At 37.3% G+C, this 26648-nt stretch overlaps 1 protein-coding gene across 1 annotated transcript in view; it reads right to left on the reverse strand.

The window, feature by feature from the left end:
- Window positions 1-2293: 2293 nt before the first annotated feature.
- Window positions 2294-26648, reverse strand: part of LOC140725922 (uncharacterized) — a 71415-nt gene continuing 47060 nt past the window's right edge. Inside the window, exons 4-10 of the mRNA XM_073041853.1 lie at window positions 26107-26169; window positions 22320-22462; window positions 18677-18773; window positions 12163-12315; window positions 9521-9693; window positions 5878-6043; window positions 2294-4567 (exon numbers count right to left, since the gene is read on the reverse strand). Coding sequence (XP_072897954.1) covers window positions 4370-4567; window positions 5878-6043; window positions 9521-9693; window positions 12163-12315; window positions 18677-18773; window positions 22320-22462; window positions 26107-26169 — 993 coding nt within the window. The 3' untranslated portion in view covers window positions 2294-4369. The remainder of the gene's footprint in view (window positions 4568-5877; window positions 6044-9520; window positions 9694-12162; window positions 12316-18676; window positions 18774-22319; window positions 22463-26106; window positions 26170-26648) is intronic.

The following is a 26648-nucleotide window of genomic DNA, read 5'->3' on the forward strand; positions in this document are numbered from 1 at the left end:
TGAGAATAGAACCAATCAGAAGTGATAGTGGAAACGTGTGCATGGAGTCAGAGGAGCTAGTGGGGATACTTAATGAATACTTTGCTTTAGCATTCACCAGGGAAAAGGACCTTGGCAATTGTGGGGATGACTTACAGCGGACTGAAACACTTGAGCATAATAGACATTAAGAAAGAGTATGTTCTGGAGTTTTTGAAAGGCATTGAGTTAGATAAATCCCTGGGACCAGATGAGATATACCCTGGGATACTGTGGGAAGTGAGGGAGGAGATTGCTGATCCTCTGGCGATGATCTTTGCATCATCAATAGGGATGGGAGAAGTACCAGAGGATTGGAGGGTTGCAAATGTTGTTCCCTTGTTCAGAAAAGGGAGTACAGATAACCAATGTTCAAGAAAGGAAGTAGAGATAACCCATTATAGACCACTGAGTCTTACCAGTAGTGGGTTAGTTGTTGGAGAAGATCCTGAGAGGCAGGATTTATGAGCATTTGGAGAGATATATTCTGATTAGGGATAGTCAGCATGGCTTTGTCAAGGGTAGGTTGTGCCTTACAAGCCTGATTGAATTCTGTAAGGATGAAACAAAACACAGTGATGAAGGCAGAGCAGTGGATGTAGTGTACATATATTTCAGTAAGGCATTTGATAAGGTTCCCCACGCAAGGCTCATTCAGAAGGTAAGGAGGCGTGGGATCCAAACAGACCTTGCTTTGTGGATCCAGAATTGGCTTGCCCACAGAAGCCAAAGTGTGGTTGTAGATGGTTCGTAATCTGCATGGAGGTCAGTGACCAGTGGTGTTCCAAAAGGATCTGTTCTGGGATCCCTCCTCTTTGTGATTTTCATAAATGACCTGGATGAGGAAGTAGAAGGGTGGGTTAGTAAATTTGCTGATAACTCAGAAGTTGGAGGTGTTGTGGATAGTCTGGAGGTTTGTCAGAAGTTACAGCAGGACATCGATAGGATGCAGAACTGGGCTGAGAAGTGGCAGATAGTGTTCAACCAGATAAGTGTGAAGTGGTTCATTTTGGTAGGTCAAATTTGGAGACAAATTATAATATTAATGGTAAGACTCTTGGCAGTGTGGAGGATCAGAGAGATCTTGAGGTCTGTGTCCATAGGACACTCAAAGGTGCTGCACAGGTTGACAGTGTTGTTAAGAAAGTGTATGGTGTGTTGGCCTTCATCAACTGTGGGATTGAGTTCAAGAGCTGTGAGGTAATGTTACAGTTATATAAGACCTTAGTTAGAGCCAACTTGGAGTACTGTGTTCAGTTTTGGTCACCTCACTACAGGAAGGATGTGGATACTATAGAGAGAGTGCAGAGGAGATTTATAAGGATGTTGCCTGGATTGGAAAGTGTGCCTTGTGAGAATAGGTTTAGTGAACTTGGCCTTTTCTCCTTGGAGTGATGGAGAATGAGAGATGACTTGATAGAGGTGTATAAGATGATGAGAGACATTGATTGTGTGGATAGTAAGAGGCTTTTTCTCAGGGCTGAAATAGCTAACACAAGGGAGCATAGTTTGAAGGTTTTTGGAAGTAGGTACTGAGGGGATGTCAGGGGTAAGTTTTTTACACAGAGGGTGGTGGGTGCGTGGAATGTACTGCCAGCGATGGTGGTAAAGGTGGGTGCAATAGGGTCTTTTAAGAGCCTCTTAGATAGGTACGTGGAGCTTAGAAAAATAGAGGGTTGTGCGAAAGGGAAATTCTGAGAGCTCCTAGAGTAGGTTACATGGTCGGCACAACATTGTGGGCCGAAGGGCCTGTAACGTGCTGTAGATTTCTACATTCCATGTTCTATACACTATCCACTATGCCACCACTAATTGTGCCTGTCCCTGTGCTGCACTGATAGACTCCTCATGAGGTCTAACAGGCAGGAAAACCCAGAGGCTGAGCGTGCGCCAGGATAACCATGGTGCAAGCACTGCATGAAAAGGAAACATCTGTTACTCGGTGAGAGGTGGGTAGAGTACAGTATTTTTGATTGTCACCTGAGTCCTGCATTCAAGTGAGAAAGAGGGATTCTTGTCCTAGTTTAATAATTGTGTCTTCCCTTGGTATATGGCTCTTAACATCGGAGCAGTCCTCCAGTGGAATAGAATTGTTTTCGTTTTACTGTGGAGTAGTGGGGGTGGGACTGTGTATTGAGGTTTGGTGGAGTGGTGGGTGGCAAGTGGATTCACCTGGGAAAGTGGGCTGGAGAAAGGAGTATAAATTAAACAATTATCTAAATTGTTAAGAAAAAATCCACATTTTATATAAAAAAAATTTAATTCCACAGATAGAAGGTAAATGCAAATCTAATGCTATGGTGGAACAATCAGGGAAGTAGATGCTGCTATCTAGACAAACACCTAAAGCCAATGTAATTCACGTAGGCTTTTAATTGGCACACACATCCTCGAAAGTCTGCATAAATGCTGTTTCTAAAAATAAAAACGGTTGAACAAAAAATCCAAAGGCAAAAGCATACATATAAAATGTAATCTTTAACACTTTGTGAATAAAATCTACTGCAGTTATTTTGCATAGTGATAATTTTGATATAAAACTACTGAACATTGCATAATTGTTTAATAAATGTCAGAACAATATAATTTCCAGTAACCCTGTATAATATATAAATTTTGTAAAATGAAGCTGCTTATGAAATGAATTTTATGATGGATTATGTTACAAATGGTACTACTCATTAAATTATGCATTCTGTTTATGATAATATAATCACAGTAAGATTTACAATTAATAATAAAGATAATTTTATCAGGTATGTGCTTTTGTAAAACTGAAGTAACTTATTGGGCATTTTCCCCTTTATTATGCATATAGGTTGTAAAAATCACTAAGGCACAAGTAATACTGTATTAAGAATTTGTGAAACGTTTATATTAATACTGCAGTATGACATGATACAGCCTTTAAGCCTGAAGTTTTGATAGCAGTTCTGCTTGATATTGGACTTGTGGGAAGTTAATGCTCCAATGTCTTTGCCATCAGTTTGGTAATCATTCTGGACTACAATGCCAAATACGCCCACGAGTGGGTTTAATGCTCATGAGTGAAACTTATAAAACTAATTTGATGATAATCTAAATCAATACAAAGTTCTTATATTTGGTTTGCTTCACCATGGAGGAATAAATGTTATATGCAGTTGATAGAATATGTGATTAGTGGAGGAGGAGCTTAACTCACTTACAGTACATTGATAAATTACATATTCAATAAACACCTTCATAAATAAATTCAGAGTTTCAGACATTTACAAGCTGAAAACAGTTCAAAAATATTTAAACAAAAATTAGCAATTTGCAATAACATACAGTGATTACAGTGATCAAGGTTATTATATCTTATAAGGAGGGGAAAATAACTTCAGCCTGTCAATAAAAGAAAACATCAATGGTTTTGCAAAATAAATTGAAAACATGTTTGGAACCACACAACATTAGGGCTTACCCTAATATTCTGTCTGTAATCTAGAAAATGTTAAGTTTTTCCATGTGCATCTGTTCATCCTTGAACTCTGTCAAATATTTGAAGCAGATTTGAAAAAAGTAAGCACAATTTCCATTTGGATATACATTTTAAGTCAAGTTTTCCAGATAACAAAAATAGCTCCCGGGAAAAAGTACATAATAGTTCAGTCAAATAACTCCCTGAGTAATCAGAATTTTACCAACCCGTTTTCATAGTTGAAGCCACTTCCATTCTCCGTTTTGTAGTGGATATCCTTAGCCCTTTACTTCTACATCTGGCTATTTGGAACAAGCAATAGGCACAGGCTGATTTTAATTACATAATTTTGCAAGACTGTTTGCTCTGGAATCATTCTTGGATAACTTATTTTCTCTATGAGTAATTTAACCAAATATCACTTGCTCTGAATATCAGGATAGTACTTCCATCTGGAGTGCACTAAAATAAGTAATTTCAATGATAATAACTTGAATATTTACAGGCATATACTACTGGCACCATCTTATATGATAAAATACTTATATGCAAGAATGACTTGCATTGAATATCATAAACTTTCAACTTTCAACTTTTTTAACATTTGCATTCTACTTGATTCCTGAATATAGCAGCAAATGCATCATAGCCCCAAAATCAACAATATTGAGAAGTATATGCATTTGTGTAGTTTGATTGATGAACTTTACTTGACCTCTTAATCTTTTATGCATTAAAAGTAAAATTCTCCTTTCTTTGATACGTAATTGGCTGTTTTATGTTATGTAGTGCATCTTCACATTCTTTCTCAAAACAGAAGAGTTTATAAGGATGCATAAAGAAAGATGCTTGTGCCTTAATTTTGAGTGAAGAGAGTTATGTATGTTGTCATGGTTTTTACATTGTTCAAATGACGTGCAACCCATCCAGTGTATTGAGCACTTCCTCCCTCTGTGGTTCGATTAGGTGAAAGAATTCCATTAGGTTCAGTCCAACGCCTCTGTTGAATGGGTTATGAAAGTGTCCATCCTTGGTATGAAGATAACTGTATCTCTTCTGATTCATATGTTCATTTATTGTTAAATTAAGTGCAGCCATATAGAACTGTAAATGACAGTTAAATAATTCATCAGCAGTATTTCAAATGCAAAAAAACTTGTTAAATTCGCAATGTTTCAATCTTTAGACTGTTGGTCATAAATCATAGTTAGAATTCATTTTCTACTTTAGCAATCATTTCTTTTAAAATTAAAATGTTCATATTATTAAAGCCATAATTTGAACCACTGTGGTCCTTGTATAAATAGTTCATCATTGTATGATTATGTGTTGTTCAGTATCCAGTAATAAGTAAGCTGACATTTTCTATTTTGGATCCAGCAATATGTATTCCAGAGTCATATTTATTATAATCAGATGCATGCAAGTTATCCACCCTACAGCAGTGTCTCAAACAATATGGTAGTATTTTATTGTTTGCTTTTCCTTTATAACCTTTGAATTAGAGTAATGGCATTAACATAATATGAGATTAATATTGAGGCAGAATTGGCAAGAAGCAAACAACAAGAGTAAAGGGAAAACAGCAAGAGTTAAGAGGAATGAAAGGAAATGTTGAAAAGAGTAAATAGAAGAGTTGAAATCTCTTAATTTTAACTGTGGTAGAAGTAGCATGTTGTCCTTCACTTCTATTGAGATTTCTAACTTGGGGTCCATGGATACCTTGCTTAATGGTGTTGGTCCATGGCATAAAGAAGATTGGGAAACTCTGAAATCTCAGGAGAGTACAATGCAATGCAGCTACCATCCACTGCACTATTGACAACTGAAAAATTTCTTGGTCCAAGCAACTCTTTTGGAATGAATTAATGCTTGATGTAGAAATAACATATAAATCTCATCATATCCAGTACATATTGTATCTGGTGTGGAGCAAGCACTATTTAAAACTATCTCTGTGGTATATATAATTGAATTTAGAGTATAAATGTAAAAAAATGAATTGGAGGTGAACCTAAACAGGCTCACTTAAACTTGAAAATTTTGATTTGCCCTAGTGTTAGTTGCAAAAACCAAAGGAAAACACTAGAGGGCAACAAAGTCAGCATAAAATGAAAATAGTTACCGTATTTAACTTGTGCTTGTTACAACTCATAATCCTTTAATTATCTTGACTCAAGCAAAGTGTTTACTTAGTGAAGAATATAGAGCAGATACAGTATCTGTTTTTAAAAATCCTGTGATCTCTCTGGAAGCTGCTTAAGGAGGATGAATGAGGGACCAGTTCGGCTTGGGTATTTTACAGAGAGCAGTGCATACATGGAATGATCTGCCGGAGGAAGTGGGGAAACACAAGAAGGCAAAGGAGCTGGTGAAATAAAAACTGCAATGTTAAAGACCAGAATATCACTTACATATATGCCAGTCATTATTGCTGATGTGACTGCAATAACAGACAGGAATATGAAGCCAATTCCAATGAAAATGCTGCGTCCCATCTCATTAAACCAATCCCAAGCAAGATAGATTCCCATCACACTATTAAGGCATATTGTTGCTAGGAAACCCAAAAAATAATTCCTGTAAAATATACAAGAAGTTTATGAAGAATATTTAGTAGTTGTAAGTAATACATGTATTCCTTTCAGAGATTGTATTTTATCGCGCGCAGTTCCAGCTCACATGGTACTGAGCTTGTGTATCCCTGAATCTGAAATTACTGACTGAGCCTATCTTGGATCAAAGCAGTGAGGCCCTGAATGTGCGCTTCAGAAGTGCCCCAACTACACATCTTGACATTTAAAACTTGTTATTTTTTAAATGCAGGTACAACACCGGCATCTTCCATAAGAGAGTGGAAAATTTTCAGTCCACAATAGGCAAGACAAATCCAATCCTGTCAATTATAATCATATCAAGCAGCTCTCAATCATTAGCAAGGTTACTGACAACGTGATCAAACAGCACTTACTCTCCAATATTCTGATCCCTGATGCTAATCTTAAGCACTTTGAGGAAACTAGGCTCTAGAATTCAATCAAACAATGGTCCAAACCTATTCAGTCCAATCAAGCATTGGTCCAAACCTATTTAATATGACTATCCAAGTTTTTGGACCATTTGTCTCTCAACCGGTTTAGTCACCACATCGACATAAAATAGATCGTTCTACAACCACAACTTGCCCTCTTGTATTAATACCAGATTTCTTCAGAATTCAGAATGCTCAGGTAAATGCCATGAACTGTGCGTCATCCTCTGACTACAAGGATTTTAACAATTGCAGATTAGCTAGCAGAAAAAATATCAACTGACTGTTTAACGCAGATGACTGACAGAATGTGGGATTCCTGGCAAAGTCAACACTCAGTTCTAATTGGTCATAACAAGGGAATAGTGAACTGCTGCTCCATGAAATAATTACTCCCAGACTGCACTACGGAGGGAGATTCCACATAAGACATAGGAGCAAATTAGTCCATTTGACCATCGAGTCAGCTTTGTCATTCAATCATGGCTGATTTATTTTTCCTCTCAACCCCATTTTCCTGCCCTCATAACCTTTTCCACATAAGGATGGTAGGTGAGTTAGATGAGAACTTGCATATGGTGACAATCCCTTGTGTCAGCTCCTTTTCTTTTTGGTAGAAACAGCATCAAAGAGGTTTGGTGAGCATTCTATTCTTCATATATTTGCACCAACAGTGTACCTTGATCGATAAAATAAATGTTTAAGGTATCTAAGTACCTTTCTCAATTCATTAATCTGAATGATGTTGAACTTCTGGACTTGTTGGAAATGTACCTTATGCAAGGTTAGAGTATTTCACCATTTTTCTGTCTTCTGCTTTGTAAATGGAAGGTGAGCTTTGGGAAATCAGGAAGTGGCTCCAATATGCTATATGTCTCAGTATTTCTATTGATGTACCAATGAAGTTTCTGGTCAAAAGTCAAGTCAAGTTTATTGCCATTTAACTATATAAGTGTATATAACGTATATAATCATATAATGTGTATAGAAATGAGATAATGTTTCTCTGAACCAGGGAGTAAAGTACAGTAGTATGCATCACACAGAAAACACACGATAACTTATGAAGGTAAGGATAAAATCTACAGGTGAATCACACATTAATAACAAATTAAAGTGCATAATTAAACATTGTAAGGTATGGAACAAATTAACTGGTGGCACTTCAAATGTGATGCAGCAGGGAGTTCTGAAGCCTAATGGCCTGAGGGTAGAAACTGTTTCCCACCCTGACCGTTGTTGTCTTAATGAATCGGAGTCTGCTGCCTGATGGTAGAAATTCAAAGAGGACACTGGATGGATGGGTGGGATCCACAATGATACTAAGGGTCCTGAGGACGCAGCTCTCCTGATAAATAACCCTAATGCATTTCCAGTGATGAAACAAATGATAATACTAACATTGGATTTCAGGGTCTGGTCGTCAGTTGTCTTCCTATTGGAAATGATCATTACCAGGTATGTGTAATATGTCAATTTTTAGTTCAAACCTAACTGTTGTCATGTCTCACCACCAGAAACAGTACGGACTATTTCATTACCTGAGGTTGCAAAGAGAACTGAATACATTGCAATCAGCAGTGGCGATCTCCACTTCTGACCTTTGACTGACAAAGTATCATGACAAAAGCAGTCGAAGATAGTTAGATCTTAGATTGTGCTTTCTTGCAGCACTATTAGTTGAGCTGTCAAGTTGTTGGTGTTAACATACTTGCTTAAGGCAATTGTGATACTTCTATTAACATATTAATTACTCCGCTCAGGGAAAAGTTGCTCCAGAGTCTCAAAATAAAATGTGTTGGATAGCACCTTTACAAGGTCACTGATAACCTGGCATTTTGTCTCTGTCATTCCATTCCAACAGACAAGAGGTGTATAATTATACCTCCAATGTTATGCTCTGGCTTGTACTGATCAAATAAACATGTACAAACAAGCTGGATGAACTCAGCAGGTCGGGCAGCATCTGTTGAAAGGAGCAGTCAATGTTTCGGGCTGAGACCCTTCGTCAGTACTGATCAAAGTACAGGACTGAAGGCAAACCTACCTCAAAATGACCTAATGGGATCTAGGACTTGACTCTCTCCAGATGCTGGGCAGCAGGAGCATTTAGAGACAGAGGGAAATGGTTGGGATGAGTGAGCAATAAGAAGAGGGGAGAGAGAATGATGTGCTAGTGTGATGGTGGACAAAAAGATAGATGGGAGAGAGAGAGGCAAAGGAAGAGGGGAGAGAGAGAGAGAGAGAGAGGCAAAGGAAGAGGAGACACACACACACAAAATCAGGAAAAATGAGGGAAATGTACTGAGGAGCAGGGGGATACAAGAAAATCTCAACCTTTCTCATGCATGAAATCCAAGCTTGCCTGAATTGAGAAACACTTGGGCTCAGTTTGATTTATTGCCTACTCTCTGACTGTTGGTTCAGAGCTGCAGTCCCTCCACCTTCCTCTTGTTCTCTCCCTCTTTCCAATCTTTTTCTTTTCCACCCATCCACATCCCTCACCACCCCTTTCTTCCTGCTCCACTTTCTCCTTCCTCTGTCGTCACTCCATCACTTACCCTTATTTCTCTCCTACGTGAGCTTTCCTTGTTGTACAATGCAAAAATATTGCTATTCTAGTATTGTTTATGATGGGATTAGGAGCATAGTTAACGTTTGATCACTCTATTTATTAGCTTCAGGCTGTCTGTCGGTAAATGAAGCACTCTCATCATTTAGCTCAGAGCCTGAATATGGGTGGAGTACATGATAACAACAATGGACTGGCTCTTTTCTTTACCCTGTATGAACACTAAGATGGAAAAGGGAAGTTTTGGAAGAAAGAGGATGGAGACGAGGGAAAGTGAGATACCAAACGGGGCACAGAGAAGGGAATGGCAGAAGGTCATGATGAGAAGGCATATAATATTATTCTGCTTGCTTTCAGATCCAAGGGTAAAACATAAACTATGAGTAATCAAATAGTATCTTACAGTAACAACGTAGCGATGAAAGTTTAGAAGTCTGGCTGAACATTACTGTACCGGTTTCTGTAGCCTACATCGTTGTAGATGTAAGGACAATAATGATCAAAGTACTCCACACAGCGGTTAGTCACATGACAATGCTTGGACCGGAGAGGCTTCACAATGTGGCAAGTATGGCAAAGCCTCCTCAGTGGATTCTTTCCCTGTTTCCATTCATCAAAATAAACTGCCTAAAAATAGAAATGTCAGTGATCAAAGCAAAATGTTTATAGAAAATAGCCACAAAATCAGAGAATGCTGTAAATAATTATAGCCCACCGGTTTCCATATCAGGGAAGGTATCATATTTACCTGTGGGGCTCTACATTTGTCACACTTTGGTTTAGTTACTTAATCTGTTCGTATTCTTTTGGAACATCCTGGCCTCTTCTGCTCAGTTTACTACAACTCTTAAGTGTCATCTGCATACTTGAATATATAAGCCTCTACTGCTTTATCCAAATCATATATAACCAAGAACCAGTATAGATCTCTGGGAAATGCACCTTGAATGTACAATTAAAATTTTAACTTTGCTTTGAATTCACCTTTATCAGTCATTGCTCCATGCCACAAGGTTGGTTCTGTTCCTTCTGGTTTTATTTTTAGTTACAGTTGCTTGAGATAAAGTTAATTAAAAGAATTATCAAAAATTCATATGACATACAGTATTTCTGAATTCTTCATACAAGTTAATTTATGATTGTCTTATGCAGCTAATTTCTCACGGTTTACTGTAATGTCATGAGGATGTGTTGAGTAAATTCCTCTCACCGTGCCTTGGCATCCTCAAGCATTCAGCTGAATTAATCAGTCATGACCTTCCTTCAGAAGGTGAAAAAAGTGAAATAATTATTCACTAACAGAAAGTTAATGCTTCCTTGGAAATCGGAAGAGAGTAATCATATGTCTGTATCCTGCAAAAATAGAGTCAGAAAGTTTGAACCTAGTCTCGTTGTCAGGTAGTTTGAACCCAATCTGAGTCATAAGCTCTCGAGAGAATATCTGAAATGATTATTGGCACAAGTGTTAAAATATGCCTGCAGAGGCATTGCTGCTGGCAAGCAACTTGAAGGACAGTAACTCCTTTACATGAAAACAGCAATGATAAACAGAAGAAACAATTAAAAAATTGTAAACGTACATGATCATTAGGGTTTATACCTACAGATTATCCGTAAGTTCATCAAAGTTAGAAGTAGCGGAGTGTTGTGACAAATATTACAAACGTATATAAAATATGAAAAAATTGTATAAACCTTGCACTGAATTACAGTATGTATGTGCTTAAATGGGGGAGGAGAGATTTTGGAAATAGCATATTCTCAAGGAGCATTTATACTATGGTTCATAGCTTCTTGTTTCCAGTGTGATTCAGTCAATAGAAACCAAATACATTTAAGATTTATTGTCTTGCCTCAGAACTGTGCCTGATTTTTTCCCCATTGTCTGATGGATCTAGTTCATTTGGGAAGTTTTACTTGGTTTTGTACTAGGGAGGAAGTTCAGTTTTTACTTGAAAATGATTGCCACAGAGGAAAGATATAACATAAATGATGAATACTAAAAAGGAATTGGAGTTGCAACCCCAGGGTAAGGACTAAGGGAAAGTTGTAGTGACAGATAAGTAGCAAAGTTCATCTAGGCAGATTCTTAGTGCTCGAGCATATCCCCCTTAACTTACAATGAAGCAAATCTCACAACTATTTCAGCAGGAATGGCTTATGCCAGTCCTGAAGTGTAATTAAGGAAAGTATTATCAATTATTGTTAAGTAATTACAGGCTCAAATCAGACTATAATTATATTTAGCTAGGCATTCACAATGTGAAAATAGCTTGTAATATATTAAACATATCCAGCATTACATGTTTGACATCCTTTTAATTTAAAAATGTGGGTGAATAGTCAGCTTTTTCAGGAGTATCAACTATCAGTTGTACTCACCAGCATACATTTGGTACTAATGAAACCAATTCCGTCAGTGTTGACTTCAAGCAAACTGAACATGTGGGAAATATAAAGGGTGATTGTTACTGCTGCATGAATTTAGCTCTAGAAAGTAATGATGCATTTTTCTCCTATTATACTTGAGATGAATCAGAAGGTTCATTAATGAACTATAAATTCTAGTGGACTTCTCAGAGAGCTGCTCTTGGTAACTTACTGTAAGTAGTTTTCTGTAAGTAGTGTAAGCATTACCCAAACCTATTCTTCCTTTTGTGCTGAATTAGTCTGCTTCTCAATAACTAAGGAGTTTTAATGCAATAACTAATCATAGTCCAAATATACTGATAATTATTAGTTCTTTGACCAGAATTTTAAAAACTGTTTTGTGTTTGTTAATTTCACTTTGCAGCACAGAGCCAATTAGCATCTTATAATTGTGAGTGTGAGATTCATTTTACATATCAAGTAAAAAATGGTATTTTAATTCAGCTCTCTCCATTGCAATAATATTGAGCAGAGTCAGTGATTTCAAAAATAGAGTAACATTTATAATTCTTTAAAACACTTATTTTTACCTTACTGTTGATGAAAACACTTGCTTAGAATTAGAAACTATGACAGACTTGGCTACAAGCATTTGGTGAGGAAACAAGTCTTGCAATTTACTGAATGAGCAACTTCATTGGTGCATAAGGAAGCTGATTATTATACCTTTCTGAGAGCATGATCATATTCTTCACAGTCTCTGAGAAGAAAACCAGGATTCATTAGGGAAGCATTTAGGAATAGATACCACATCAGTACATTGGAGATCAAGAAGATGATATGGAAGCCCATTAGCCTGGAGAACGAGATTGAGACAATCTGCGCAATAGAATAGATAACAACTCCAGTCATTCATGGCAAATTAATGAAATTGCTTTTAAAATACACACTATGTAACTTAATATTTATTATATCTTCTTAAACACACTGAGTCAATAGAGCAATAAAAAATGAGTAAATTCTGTGGTTTATATTTTCATATGTATTGATAACCTAGTATTCGAGCAAACTTACTACCATTCACTTATCTCTCTGCTCATTTTGTTTAATTATAAAACAGTCAATTATTTGTGGTTCAGTTTAAATGTATATAAATTTGTCAGTAAACCATTGGTCAAAACTCAGTTGGATCTTTAACTTTTGTTAATGACAGGAAATCATATAACTACAAACATTTTTAGTGACTACAATATTCTGTTCAGAATCAGAATCAGGTCTAATAGCACTGGCATATGTTGTGAAGTTTGCTGTTTTGCAGCAGGAAAGCTACTGGCCATGATGGAGCTGGCTGAGTTTGCACTTTTCTTCAGCTTTTTCTGATCCTGTGCCGTGGCCTCTCTACACCAAATAGTGATGCAATCTGTTTAGAATGCTTTCCACAGTAATCTGTAGAAATTTGCTAGAGTCCTTGGTGACATACCAAATCTCCTCAATTACTGAATGAAATATAGCCACTGTCATGCCGCCTTTGTAATTGCATCAGTACGTTGGGCCCAGGAGAGATCTTCTGAGATGTTGACACCCAGGAACTTGAGACTGCTCACCATTTCCACGGCTGATCCTTCAATGAGGACTGATGTGTGTTTCCTGAAATCTCCAATCAATTTCTTGGCCTTACTAATGTTGAGTGAAAAGTTGTTGTTGTGGCACCTCTCAACCAGCTGAGCTGTACATTTCTTCAACACCAGCTGAAATTCAGCCAACAATAGTTGTGTCATTGGCAAACTTATAGATGGATTTTGAGCTGTGCCTAACCACTCAGTCGTGAGTGTAGAGAGAGCAGAACAGTGGACGAAGCACGCATCCTTGCAGTGCACCAGTGTTGACTGTCAGCGAGGAGGAGATGTTATTTTCAATCCACGATGACTGTGGTCTCCCAATGAGGAAGTCAAGGATCCAGTTCCAGAGGGAGGTACAAGAGTCCCAGGTTTTGGAGCTTATTTGAATAGAACGGGGGTACAGCACAGAAACAAGCCCTTTTGTTCATCCAGTTTGTACTTAATAATATGAACTGCCTAGTCCCATCAACCTGCACTCAGACCATAACTCTCCATACCCCTCCCATCCGAGTACCTACCCAAACTTCTCTTAAATGTTGAAATCAGAATTGCATCCACCACTTGCACAGGCAATTCGTTCCATATACTTACCACCCTCTGAATAAAGAATTTCCCCATATATTTCCCTTACACATTTCACCTTTCATCCTTAACCCATGACCTCTAGTTCTAGTTTCACCCAACCCCAGTGGAAAAAGCCTGCTTGCATTTACCATATCTGTACTCCTCATAATTTTGTATACCTCTATCAAATCTCCCCTTGGTCTTCTACGCTCTAGAGAATAAAATTCTAACCTTATCTTTCCTTATAACTGAGGTCCTGCAGTCCTGGCAACATGCTTGTAAGTTTTCTCTGTACTCTTTCAATCATATTCTTATCTTTATGTAGGTGTGGAAATATATCTGTAACTCCATGAATATTTAACGTTTGTAAAAAGTAATGTAATGAAATGAAAACTTACAAATGGGTTTGTGTTATATGGGAACAAACTATTTTCTTTGATGCTATTGTCCATGTGGTCCAAGGCTATATTTTGTCTTCAAAGTGAAGAGCTCCATTCTGAGATGCAGAATTTGCCAAATCAGCCCAATATTATCAGTAGTCAGCTGTTTATCTTTAAATTTAAAGTGAGTTGATTGAATCAGTGAGAACTGTTTGCTACTATATACTTTTTTTTAGGTTATACAGTGATCTTACTTTTTTTCCCTCAGGGTCCAGACTTAACTAAAAATAAGTTTTCTGAAATATTTGTGACTCGAATTTTTGATTCTCATCAAAAGTCCATCAGACAAAAAAGATGGAACAATTGCATATATTTCACAAACGCTTTGGGTCCAAACTATAACAAAATTCAGCAAAGCTGTCAAAAATCCTGCCAAAGATTTAAACCTGTAACGTGACATTCATTCTGAAGGGGTGCAAATTTTAATCAAGATGAAACAATAGAATCTAACTTTATGGCATAATTTTGGAACACCGTTTTTCAATGGTTTGAAATGATCAATTGCCTGCCATGGCAACATGACACTGACCTGAATACAGCAGTTCAATCACTGCAATTATTTGAATAACTGTATGAAAACTCTTGAAGAAATTTGAAAATGATGCAGAAACAAACTCATGCAAGACTGTTTCACAAAATTATCAAACAACTTCCAGTTACCTTGCTTTAGAGAAGCTAAAAGTTTCCCATTGAAGTCATTTATGCTTGTTGCATCAGTGCCCATTTAACTGCTATCAGAGGCAAGGCATTCAGATACCTTTGGTGCAACTTTTTATCTTCACCATCAGGAAAGTTTAAGAAAGGTGTAAACTGATTATTGACTAAGTGCCCATGAAAATGCAGAACAATTGTTTCTGGGTTGTTTTTGTTGGCCATCATTGTGCAACTAAACTTGCTGTAGTTTACATTAACATAACTTTTATGACAAATTCATATGTAAGAGGACAAACCAGACAATTTTTAAAAATTTGCACTGTTTAATGCAAAGTGACCTTTAGCCAACATTCCCTAAATTCTACATCATTTTTTAAAACTTTCCTGATCATGCCAATGACAGACTATGAAAAAGTATGTACAATTTTGATGATAGCAAGATTTAAATAAAATGCATCGGAGTAATCGGAATGCCTTGTCTTCAATAGTAGCTAAAACTGAAACTGATCCAACAAATTCACCATGGTGCTTCATTCTTTGAAAGCTTGAGAGAAGTGTTTATATAAAAGGGAGGATGCCAATTCTCATGAAATTTTACATGTGTGTAATTTTTTGTATTTTGGTTATGTAGCAACTAAAGCACAATTGTAATTAATATTTGAAAGAGAACTCAGTAATATAACTTGTTTAGTATTTCAGGAATGATAAGAAATTCCAAATATTGTGTAGATTACCTGATCTGTGTAAATCAGTGGAAATTTAGATCCATGTTTAAGGCCTTCAAGGCCTCCATATTTTGGAGTAGTTTATTATACTGTTGATATGATGCAGAATGGGTATCATAAAAAATGTCATTAACCTGACCTACTTACCCAAAGCAGCTGTCTTATTCAGCTATATAAAACTGAACAACTAATTTGTACATTTGCTATTTTAGTTTATTGGCCCATCATGTAACGCATTGCTTAATTCCATGAAATGGTGTTTGGTGATACATTGGTTTTCTAAATGAAGTGTGGGAAGAGTCTCCAATAGTTTGTTCTCCCACACATTCAATTAGTCCTTATCTGACTCTGGCTTGATTTCATTTGGACTTCCCAGCCACCCCAGCCCTGATTCCATGTTGGTTGTAAGATACTGTACATAAACTTGGAGTGGTATGTTGGCCAATTGTTCTTCTTGGAAGCAGTGCAAGGTATCCATTAGATACCATGATTAGGTTATCCAGCAAAGAAAGAACTTACCACTGACCACACTCCCTTCTGCGTTAAATGTCATGAAATTATATATTAATATGCAACAACCATAATAATATTCCTCTATGATACTTCCTTCTCCAACCCAAATCTTAATCTTGATAAGCACATTAGAGCAGTTTGCATATCATAAGACTTGGGATGCAATGGAATGGGAAATTACCTTGTATCATAGTTATCAGTAATACTTAGGCCTGGACTTTCTGCTTGGAATGGCAGTGAAACTAACACTGTTTATCAATTACATCATGTAAAACTACAGCAAACTTTGTTGCTCGCACATGGGAAGTTAAATATGGAAATGTGAAATTACTGCCAGTGACATCCTGTTCAACCACGAGGTGTGTGGTTACAGTTATTGCAAATTAAATCAGCATGGAATCAATTATGCGCTATGAACTTTTAATATTTATGCATCACTGTTAAGCAAAGTGCAGTGAAAAGGTTAAACTGATTTACTCAGGAATAACTGATTTTTAAGTGGCATTCTGAATCACATTTACTTCTAGCACTGAAAAACTTATTTTTCTAGATGCCATAATGACACTAAATTCAGTATTATATCAGAACAGAGAAAATGCACACTCCTGATTCCTAAAAAATTGTAAGCTGCTTTTTAATCATCGAGTGTAGAGGAATGCAGGACAGACACAAGGCCCTCAGCCCAACAAGCCCATGCCAAACAGGGTGTCCACCCTGCTAGTCAGTTTCTTCGATCCATATCCTTCTAAGCCCTGCCCCTGCATGTACCTATCCAAGATCTTCTTAAATGATACTTTCATACCTGCCTTAACCATCTACCCTGGCAGCTTGTTCCATACACTCACCACCCTCTCCATGAAAAATTTGTCCTCAGGTTCCTTTTAAATCTTTTGCCTCTCACCTAAGCCTACAGTATGCACCCTAGTTTGGGACTCCACCCCAACACCAACCTCCCCCCCCCCCACCGTTGCCATCCACCCTCTCTATGTCTCTCATGGTTTTGTATACTTCCTCAGTCTCCCACGTTACAAGGAATGGAAACATGGCAACACTTGTAGGCTGCCCCCAGAATATCCTCAGACTGTAGAAAGATGAGAAGATCTGCAGATGCTGGAACTCCAGGCAACACACACAAAATGCTGGAGGCATTTATGGAAAAGAATAAACAGTAGACATTTCCGCCGGAGATTCTTAATCAGATCCTGGATGACTCACCATTCTTTGGTTACTACCCAACTAGCTCTCCCTGGACTCCAGACCCAACCTTCCACACCAGCCTTGTCAAAGGCCTTGCTACAGTCCAAATAGACAATACCCACTGCTCTCCCCTCATCTTCCTTTTTGTTTACCTCTTCAAAGAGCTAAAAGATTCATCAAGCATGACTTTCCATGCATAGAGCCATGCTGACTCTTAATCAGACTCTGTCTATCCAAATGCTGGTAGATGCTTTCCCACAGAATTTCCTGCCGTAACCTCCCCTTGTTAACGTCATTCTGACTGGCCTGAAGTTCCCAGCTTGACCTTGATACCCTTCATAAACAATGGAACACCATTAGTCACCTCCTGATCTTTGGGAACTTCACCAGCAGATATCAATGAAGCAAATATCTCTGTAAGGGCCTTTGCAATTCCTTCTGTAGACTCCTACAAAGTCTAAGGATACACTCGATCAAGCTCTGGGGATTTACTCACCTTAAAACATTGCAAGGCTGAAAATACCTCTCTTTGGTAATATGAATGTCTTCCAAATCATCTCCACTTCTTTCCCCTATCTTCTGAGCAAATATGATTTTCTGCTCAGTAAACACCAAAGAGAATATTCTTAAAAGTCCTGCACATCTCCTGCAATATAAAACACAGTCATCCTGCTAATCTCTGAGGACCTACTCTCTCCCACACTACCCTTTTAGTTAAGCTAAAGCTACTCTCAACATAGCCTCTTGGGATTTTCCTTAATTTACCTGCCAAATTCATCTCATACTCTCTCTTTGCCGTCCTGATTTCCCTCTTAAGAATGCACTTAATCTTTTAATAGTCATCAAGGGATTCACTCATCCTTGATCTTCTAAATCCGCCGTATATTTCCTTCATTTCCTTGACCAAAGCCACAATATCACTCATCAGCCAAGATTCCCTAAACTTTCCTTCACCCTACCAAGAATATGCTGCTTCTGGACATTTGCCATCACACTGTTAAAAGCCCCATATTTTCCAATTGTTTCTTTCTCTTCAAACAGGCTCAGCCAATCAACCTGTCTAGTTTTTCCAAAATTAGCCCTGTTCCAGTTTAGGACCTTACCTGTGGACCTGGCCTGTCTTTTCCATCACTATCTTAAAACTAATAGAATTATGATTTCTAGAGGCAAAGTGTTCCAATCAGGGAACACTTCAGTTACCTGCACTGCCCCATTCCTGAAGAGGAGGTCCAGCATTGCACCTTCCCGAGTAGGAGCCTCTAAACTGTATATTAGCTCAGGAAACTTCCCTAGGCACATTTCTACCCCATACAGGCCCAGTCAATACAGGGGAAATTATAATCGCCCAGTAATACAGCTTACAAGATAATTGATAACACACTGCTTCATAATGTTGGAAAAGTACAGGCTGCAGTGTTGGAAAAAGGAAATCATATAATGATGTGTTAAATGGAAATTTTTAGTAATACATTGAATATTTTGCCGAGTATCAGTTGACTATAACTTTAGCATGTCTTAATTTACTGACCTGGGTAAAATAAGTAGGGTAACCCCACAACAGCAAACAGCCATAAAAGAAAAATAGTGGTCCTTTTGATTTTCCTGGTGGGCCAAAGACCAATGTACTGTAATGAATTAGAAAATATAGATGAGATCTCTGGCACTCAGTGTTGTAAAATGTATTGAGGCTACATTTGACAAATTAATTGAATTCAAGAACTCCAGTAAGCAGTAATATCAAAGTTCATATTTTATTTGGTTTAGAAAAATATCCCCCAAAGAAAATGAAGTTGATAATATTTTTGACATTATGAACTCTTCTTTGAGTACTATTTTTCCTACAGTTATAGTAAATCTAGACTATTAATTTATGTATAACACAACCAATATGGGGAGTAAAAATGCGTGTAAATGTTAAATAAAATCATTTCTAATACTTTTGCCAAAGGGAATTTGGAAACAAAAGATTTTATGGGATTAATAGAAATACAGAACAAACCCTCAGCTACTAACAAAAATACTAACAGCCATAAATGTTCTTACACAATTTAGGCATATATGAGATAAACCCCCTGAGATAAATGGTCAACATTTATGCAAGTGTGACAAGGTCAAGTACAACGTGAAAGCTAATGTAGAGAAACACATAAAATTCAGACTTATGCTTTTACAACCTGTGTCTAATGCTCCTGAAAATGATAATAAACATGTATGCAAACAACTCCATATAAAAGTGATTTCAAGTTATTGTTAGAAAAGTTTACATGATTACAGTTTCACATGGTTTGCAAACCATCTTTCAAAATGTGCCCTTCTTCAGAACTTCCAAAAGTATAAAGAGACATCCCTTTGAAAGAGAGATGGAGATAAATTCCTTTAACTAAAGGGGGTGAATTTGTGGAATTATTTGCCACTGAAGACCGGAGCATCGTCATTAGTGTATTTAAAGGAGAGACTAATAGGTTTTTGATTATTAAGGGGGCTAAAGGTTAAGGATAGAAGGTGGGAGAATGGGATTCTTAAAAAATCAGCTATGATTGAGTGATGGAACAAACTTGATGGGTTGAATAGTCTATTTCTGCTTCTATAGGTTATAGTCTAAACAACTAAAACAATGAAGAAAAATCTGAGCAACCTCAACTGATGCAACAGCTAAAGGACTTAAATCATTATATGCCATCTATTATTTGAGTATACCTGATGACCTTTGTAACAAAGTGTTACCAAGGCAGGAATGGTTCTCTTAAATAAATATTGGGTAGAATATTGTGTTGTTTTATGTTAGAACATTTCCTTTTTATAAACAATCCTGTTAATACTTTCTGTTTAAGACAGTACTTAGTTTTGAATATGGTTAATATCTTTGGTATGATAATAAAGAAAGTAGACAATTGCTTTAATTAATCAACTATATCAAGGTTTTACTGGTCACATCTTGCATTCATTACCATTCAGGCCAAAGCAGTCGCTTGACTGACATCTTCTTCATCACCTGAAGCTCGGTATTCTGTGGCTGAAGTGAATATCTTTGACAAAATGCATTATAGCGACTCACCAACATGTGATTTTCACCTTTCAGAAGGATGAGGGTGGCAGGTGCATTGGAACACCGCTACCTGGAAATTCTTCACCATACTGACTTTGAAATTTTATCCAGGAACTTTCCACACAGTACAGGGTATTATTATCAGAATAACTGGAAGGCATCAATAAGATGGCTCCTACTACTTTCTCAAGGGTTTTTAAGAATGGACATATCCCATTAATGAATTTGAAAAAAAATCTCTAAGTTCACTGATTTATTAATGAAATTATGATGGAAACACAGGAGGATTTCCATAGAAAGCCACATCCAATGTGTGAGAATGTGAGAAATTCTATCACTAAGCTGAGACGTATTATCTGTCCTTGTAATTAACAGTCAGTGAATGATGCTCACCCAGACAACAAAACTATGCGGTAAATGCATTGTTCTTATTTTGCTGCTTTGTTCTTATTGATAATATTAGGTTCATAGAGCCACGAATCGCTTCCCATACCTTCAAGATTCACTCTTGATAATTTGAACAATATCTTTACTTCTTTCAAAATTGTAGTTCACCCATTTTCATGGAATGTCCTCTGCTTAAAACAACTTGACTGGTCACTTCATGGAAAATCCAAAGCACAGAAGTGCAAGAGGCGACAAAGAGTAGTGGACTCAGCCATTTACATGATGGGTATAACTCTCCCCACCACTGGGGATATTTATAAGAGATATTGTCTTAGGAAGGTGAAATCCATCACTGGGGTCCCCCGCCATCCAGACCACGCTCTCTTTTCAATACTGCCATCAGGCAGGAGGTAAAAGAGTCTGAAGAACCACACTCAAAATTAAACAACAGATTTTTTCCCACTGCTGTTAGGTTTTTTAAGGTCAGAACCTAACACTACTTCAGACTATTTGTTTTTCTCTCAACTTTTACTAATGTTATTATGTTTATTTTGACATGTAAATTAAGTATAATTTATGTTGCTTTAGGTTTTTGTTAACTTAGGTTTGTCGTGTTTGTAACGTACTATGCAGCTGCTTTAAAAAGTGAATTTTCATGGCACTTATATCTGGATATGTTTGCCAATTACAATAAACCTGAACCTAAACTTGAACTTGATCCTCAACTCAACTTCTGCTGCCTCGATTAAAAAATGACCATAACTGAAAGCTCCTACTATCAGATAGGAATTCTGAAATTGGAGTTGGATCTCTGCCCATTTGAACATTTGTTCTCAGTTGTCCAGTTCCTATCTTTAAAGATCCTATCTGAAAGTGTAATTTTCAGGTTTTAGATATTCCTTCCTGTTCCTGAAAATTTCTGTGTAAAGGTCCTTGTGTCTAAACAAATTATTTTAAAACGACTGTTAAAAACATAGTCAAAGTAAGCTATATCAGTATTATTAAATGAACAATAATTCAGAATTACTTGTGAGGGGTAAGAATCACCTTTTGTATTATCAGAACATTCTTGCAAACCAAGTATCCTTTGGATCAATAACTTTATGTCGTGCTTATCTTATTCTATCTTTGCCTCACTTTAATAAAACATTAACCTGACTCTGCTTTTCTGGCTGTAAAGGTCACAGCAGCATCAAACACAATTCCTACAGCATGCAAACATAGAGAACTAGGAAGGACTCATGACTCTGCTGCAGTCAGCGAGACCTGCAAAGCAGCAAAATCAAGCACAAGATTCTCAATAGCCTATATAAGCATCCCCTCCCCCACCCTCTACTATTTATTGAATCAGGATTTTGACACCCCAAACAAATTGCAAACCTTCACACCTTGTTCAATAAAAGGGGTGATTGATCTAAACCAACCACCTAACTTGCATTAAGAAACCAAAAATTACCAAACCTGAGAGTAATTCCCAAGACATTTGGGGTTCTTTACTGATAATGTCATCCTCACACACATACACAAATTAGTAAAACAATTGCATACATTTCTTTATACTCCTTTTGAACACCAGAGATGGTAATTCTTCTATGTAGTAGTTATGCATATTGTCAATTTGGCAAATACCTTTGAAAGAGTTTCTTTACTTTAGGGCTCAAGTATATAACTTTCACAAATTGTTGTCATTATACTTTATTAGAAAATAAACGAAGCAACTGAATTTGCATTACTTTACCTCCAATCAAATTTCAGAGTCTGACTTTTTGATAGACTGATAATGTTTTCTAAATACACAACGATATCTTTATATTGACAACCTCTTGCAAGCTTTAGAGGTGTGTTCCCATTTTTATCCTCAATTTCCAATTCCACTCCATTCTACAACAAGAAAGAAAAGTGAGTGAAAAGTTTATTGGCCAATATTTTTAAATAGTGCAGTAAAAACGATTATTTTTGGAAAAGATTTGACTATGATTAAATTCATAATTTTTTGACTTATTATCTTTTTCATTTTCCCATTCATGCAGCCTCTTGTTTGTAATAATTCTGTTGCAGTTTTACTTCAGGCTATAGGCTCATGAGTTCTCTTCAAGTAATCAAATTGTGCACATAACAATTTGTAGTGTGAATACTTTATAATTTGAACCAAGAAATAAATGTATTTACACTTATAACTGTTATGCAAAACTTAAATTATACTCAGTACTAAGTACTGGTAATAAGTGCTAACCTGCTGCAGGTATTTAGCTGTAGCACTGCAGCCAGGGAGAGCACAAAACCTTATATTTGACAGATTTTAAAGCAGTAGCTTTGTGGCATCCACAGAAATTGATAAAAATTAAGTTATATTATTTGCTCTGAGGTTCAGGTGACCATTGATCAGAATGAAAGATGAAGCAGGCTGAGGTACCTACTGTAAATAGTTCTGTGAAGTCCCAAGAGCTGAGGATTATGCGTTGGTACTGGTACATATTTGCAACCCATATTAGAATATAAGAAACTGAAGGAAGATTATGGACTGGACTGTATCCACTACTTTTTGTAGGATTTTCCATTCGAGGGCATTGGTGTTTCTATCCACCACACATCTATCGAAGTTTGTCAACATTTTAAATGCCATGCTAAATCTTTGAAAACTTCTAAGGAAGTAGAGGTGCTGCCATTATTATTATTCATAATTACACTTACATGCTGGGCCCAGGCCAGGCCCTCTGAAATGATAACACCAAGGAATTTCAAGTTGCTGACCCTCTCTACCTCTGATTCTCCAATGAGGACTGGCTTATGGACCTTTGGTTTCTTCCTCCTGAAGTCAATAACCAGCTCCTTGGTCTTGCTGACATTGAGTAAGAGGTTGTTGTTGTTGTGGCACCACTCAGCCAGATGTTCAATCTCCCTCAACTATGCTGATTTGTTACCACCTTTGATATAGCCTACGGCAGTGCTATCATCGTCAAACTTGAATGTGGCATTGGAGCTGTGTTAGCCACTCAGTCATAAGTATAAAACAAGTAGAGCAGGGGTCTAGATATTGTTGCCAATCTGAACTGACTGGGGTTGGCAAGTGAGAAAATCGAAGACCCAATTTTACAAGGAGGTACTGAGATCAATTATCATACAAAGGTAACAGCAAGGAATTCGATACAATTTCAACAGCTACAGTGGAATCACTTAGTTGAAAATTTTGATTCTGACAATGCTAACACTGGAACATACAGAGAAACATAGAAACATAGAAAACCTACAGCACAATACAGGCCCTTCGTCCCATAAAGTTGTGCCGAACATGTTCCTACCTTAGAATTTACTAGGCTTACCTATAGCCCTCTATTTTTCTAAGCTCCATGTACCTATCCAAAAGTCTCTTAAAAGACCCTATCGTATCCACCTCCACCACCGTTGCCGGCAACCCATTCCACGCACTCACCACTCTCTGAGTAAAAAACCTACCCAACATCTCCTCTGTACCTACTCCCCAGCACCTTAAACCTGTGTCCTCTTGTGGCAACTATTTCAGCCCTGGAAAAAAGCCTCTGACTATCCACACGATCAATGCCTCTCGTCATCTTATACTCTATTAAGTTACCTCTCATCATCTGCTGCTCCCAGGAGAAAAGGCCAAGTTCACTCAACCTATTCTCCTAAGGCTCCCCAATCCAGGCAACCTCCTTGTAAACCTTTCCGTACTGATTTACATATCTACAATAGGAGATGTCTCCATACCTTCAAACACTTCAATGCTGGGACAATGCAATACACAAGGATTGTCTATAAACTTCTGAGGGCAGAGGAGCCACACACCCAAAATTAATGTTGTGAGGATTGGCTCTCTGAGTGCAGAAATATCCCAACTATTCATACAGCAAATATGCCTGTTATCATGATTGACATGTTTGGGGCAGGGGTGGCTAAGCTTTTCATGCACGAGTTCAGATGTGATTTTTTCACACACGAGTTCTACATTAACATATTTTTACAAGAATTGAATGGGGGTACAAGAGTTGTATGGCGTATCTGAACTCGTGAGTGAAGAAATTGACGCATGGAATATAAAAGGTTGGCCGCCCGTGGTTTGGGGCAATACCAGACAGGTCTGCAAGCTTCCTTGAACACAACCACAATGGTGTAAAAATAACTTAGCCGTAGTTGCCTGGTTTGAAGTAGGTCAATTAACATAGCTCAATTGCTTCAGGTTTAGCAGATGCACATGAGAACATTCTACACTGTGCAAACCATATCTGTGAGCTGCCAGCCTCCTGTTTTCTTCAAACAATTTTACTTGTTTACAAAGCTGTCCTTCAAACTGACTACTGCTTGCAATTTACATTATGAACTGAAGACTGGTTCCCATTTGAATTAATACCTGGTATATTCACACACCACCGGCTGGTGGTGTAGTGGCATCAGCACTGGACTTCAAGGCAGATGGTCCTGAGTTCAAACCCAGCTGGATCCCAACCTGGGCAGCAGCATCTGTGCGGAACGAAGGCCTGGCAATCTATTTCCGTATCTTGCCATGAAAACCCTATGGACCTTATGGTTTATATAGGGATATATATGGTTTATATAGAGATAGGGAGGTCCAGAAAGATTCAGACTCGACTAAAACGACTGAACAACAACAACAAAAATATTCACATATATCCAAAAATCCTGAATACTTGACAGAGGCTTTCAAAGATTCACTATACTTTGAGTGAAGAAATGTCTTGCTTCTGAATGGCAAACTCATTACTTTGATACTACAGGGCATTTGACTACACCATCTCTGAGGTCACCAGTGGATATCTAAATATGAAATAGCAAGGCACTTAAGAAGATAAGAATAGAATTGCGAAAAGTTGTGGAATTATGAAAATGAAATCTTGAGTGGACTATATCAGATCAGAAAAGAAACTGGGGCAGAATGAAGAAAAATGTTTAGAATATTGCAATCCAGCTTGTCACAGTACTGTCCAAGAATCCCACTGCCTGCTTTAATGTTTTATGTGGAAAATAATTGGACCACTAACTTTTAAAAACATTCCTGTGTTAGTTGGCTTTACATATCTCCTAAGAAATTGTAAATACATTTTCACTGTTACATCAGGTATTGAATGAAATCTGTGGGGTCTGATCAAGAAGTGAATTCTTGACTCTTCATGTCAGATTTGAAGTTCCATCACCTGTTTTTTTTTCACCTAACATTACTTACAGTGAAGCTCCATATTTGAAGGGTTATGATACATAATTTTGCAGTTATAAGTGATAGGCTTTTAAACAAGAAATTAAAGTGCAATTAATAATAATTTGTATGAGCTTCCCTCAGGGACAAGGCAGGGCCATAAATCCAACACAGGCTTCAACATTAGAACTAGTGTAACTGCAACACTGAATTCCCCAGTTTGAGAAAGATTTTCATTTGCTGTTATGTCACTGAGCAGCTTTATATTACACATAATGACTCGAACTTCTCTAAATTATTGAATGATCATGGATTGAACTTAAAATAATGTGGAGTTTTTCTCTATCTTTTAACGTACCTGCTCACACAGCAGCTGGACGGTGGGGAGATTGCCACTATGGACCGCTAAATGCAATGGTGTCTAGAAAAAAAGTGAACAGCAGTCTTATTTATCTGACTATTAAGGTAAAATATTTATTGAAACTTAAACCATTTCTTTTAAGTATTTTTGTCTACCCTTTGACTTTTAATAAAGTCAAACAACTCCAGAGCTATTTAGTTTAAAGGAACCGTTGCCGAATGAATTTCTGCAACATCAAGGTACAGAGTTCAAAGTACAAAGTTCAATGTTCAAAGTAAAAAATTTTATTGGAGGCCAAACATGTCAGCACATACAACCCTGAGATTCTTTTTCTGCGGCATACTTAGCAAATCAATAGAAGAGTATCTGTAAACAGGATCAATGGACAACGAACTGTGCAAATGCAGATATAAACAAGTAGCAATAAATAATGAGCATGAACTAACAAGATTAAGAATCCTTAAAGTGAGAGCTAAAATAGTTCCTGCCTTGGAAAGCCATTTACACTTACCTCAAGTCAGAAAATACTAAAAGGTTTA

This window comes from Hemitrygon akajei, chromosome 4 (genome assembly GCF_048418815.1).
Source record: "Hemitrygon akajei chromosome 4, sHemAka1.3, whole genome shotgun sequence".
NCBI lineage: Eukaryota > Metazoa > Chordata > Chondrichthyes > Myliobatiformes > Dasyatidae > Hemitrygon > Hemitrygon akajei.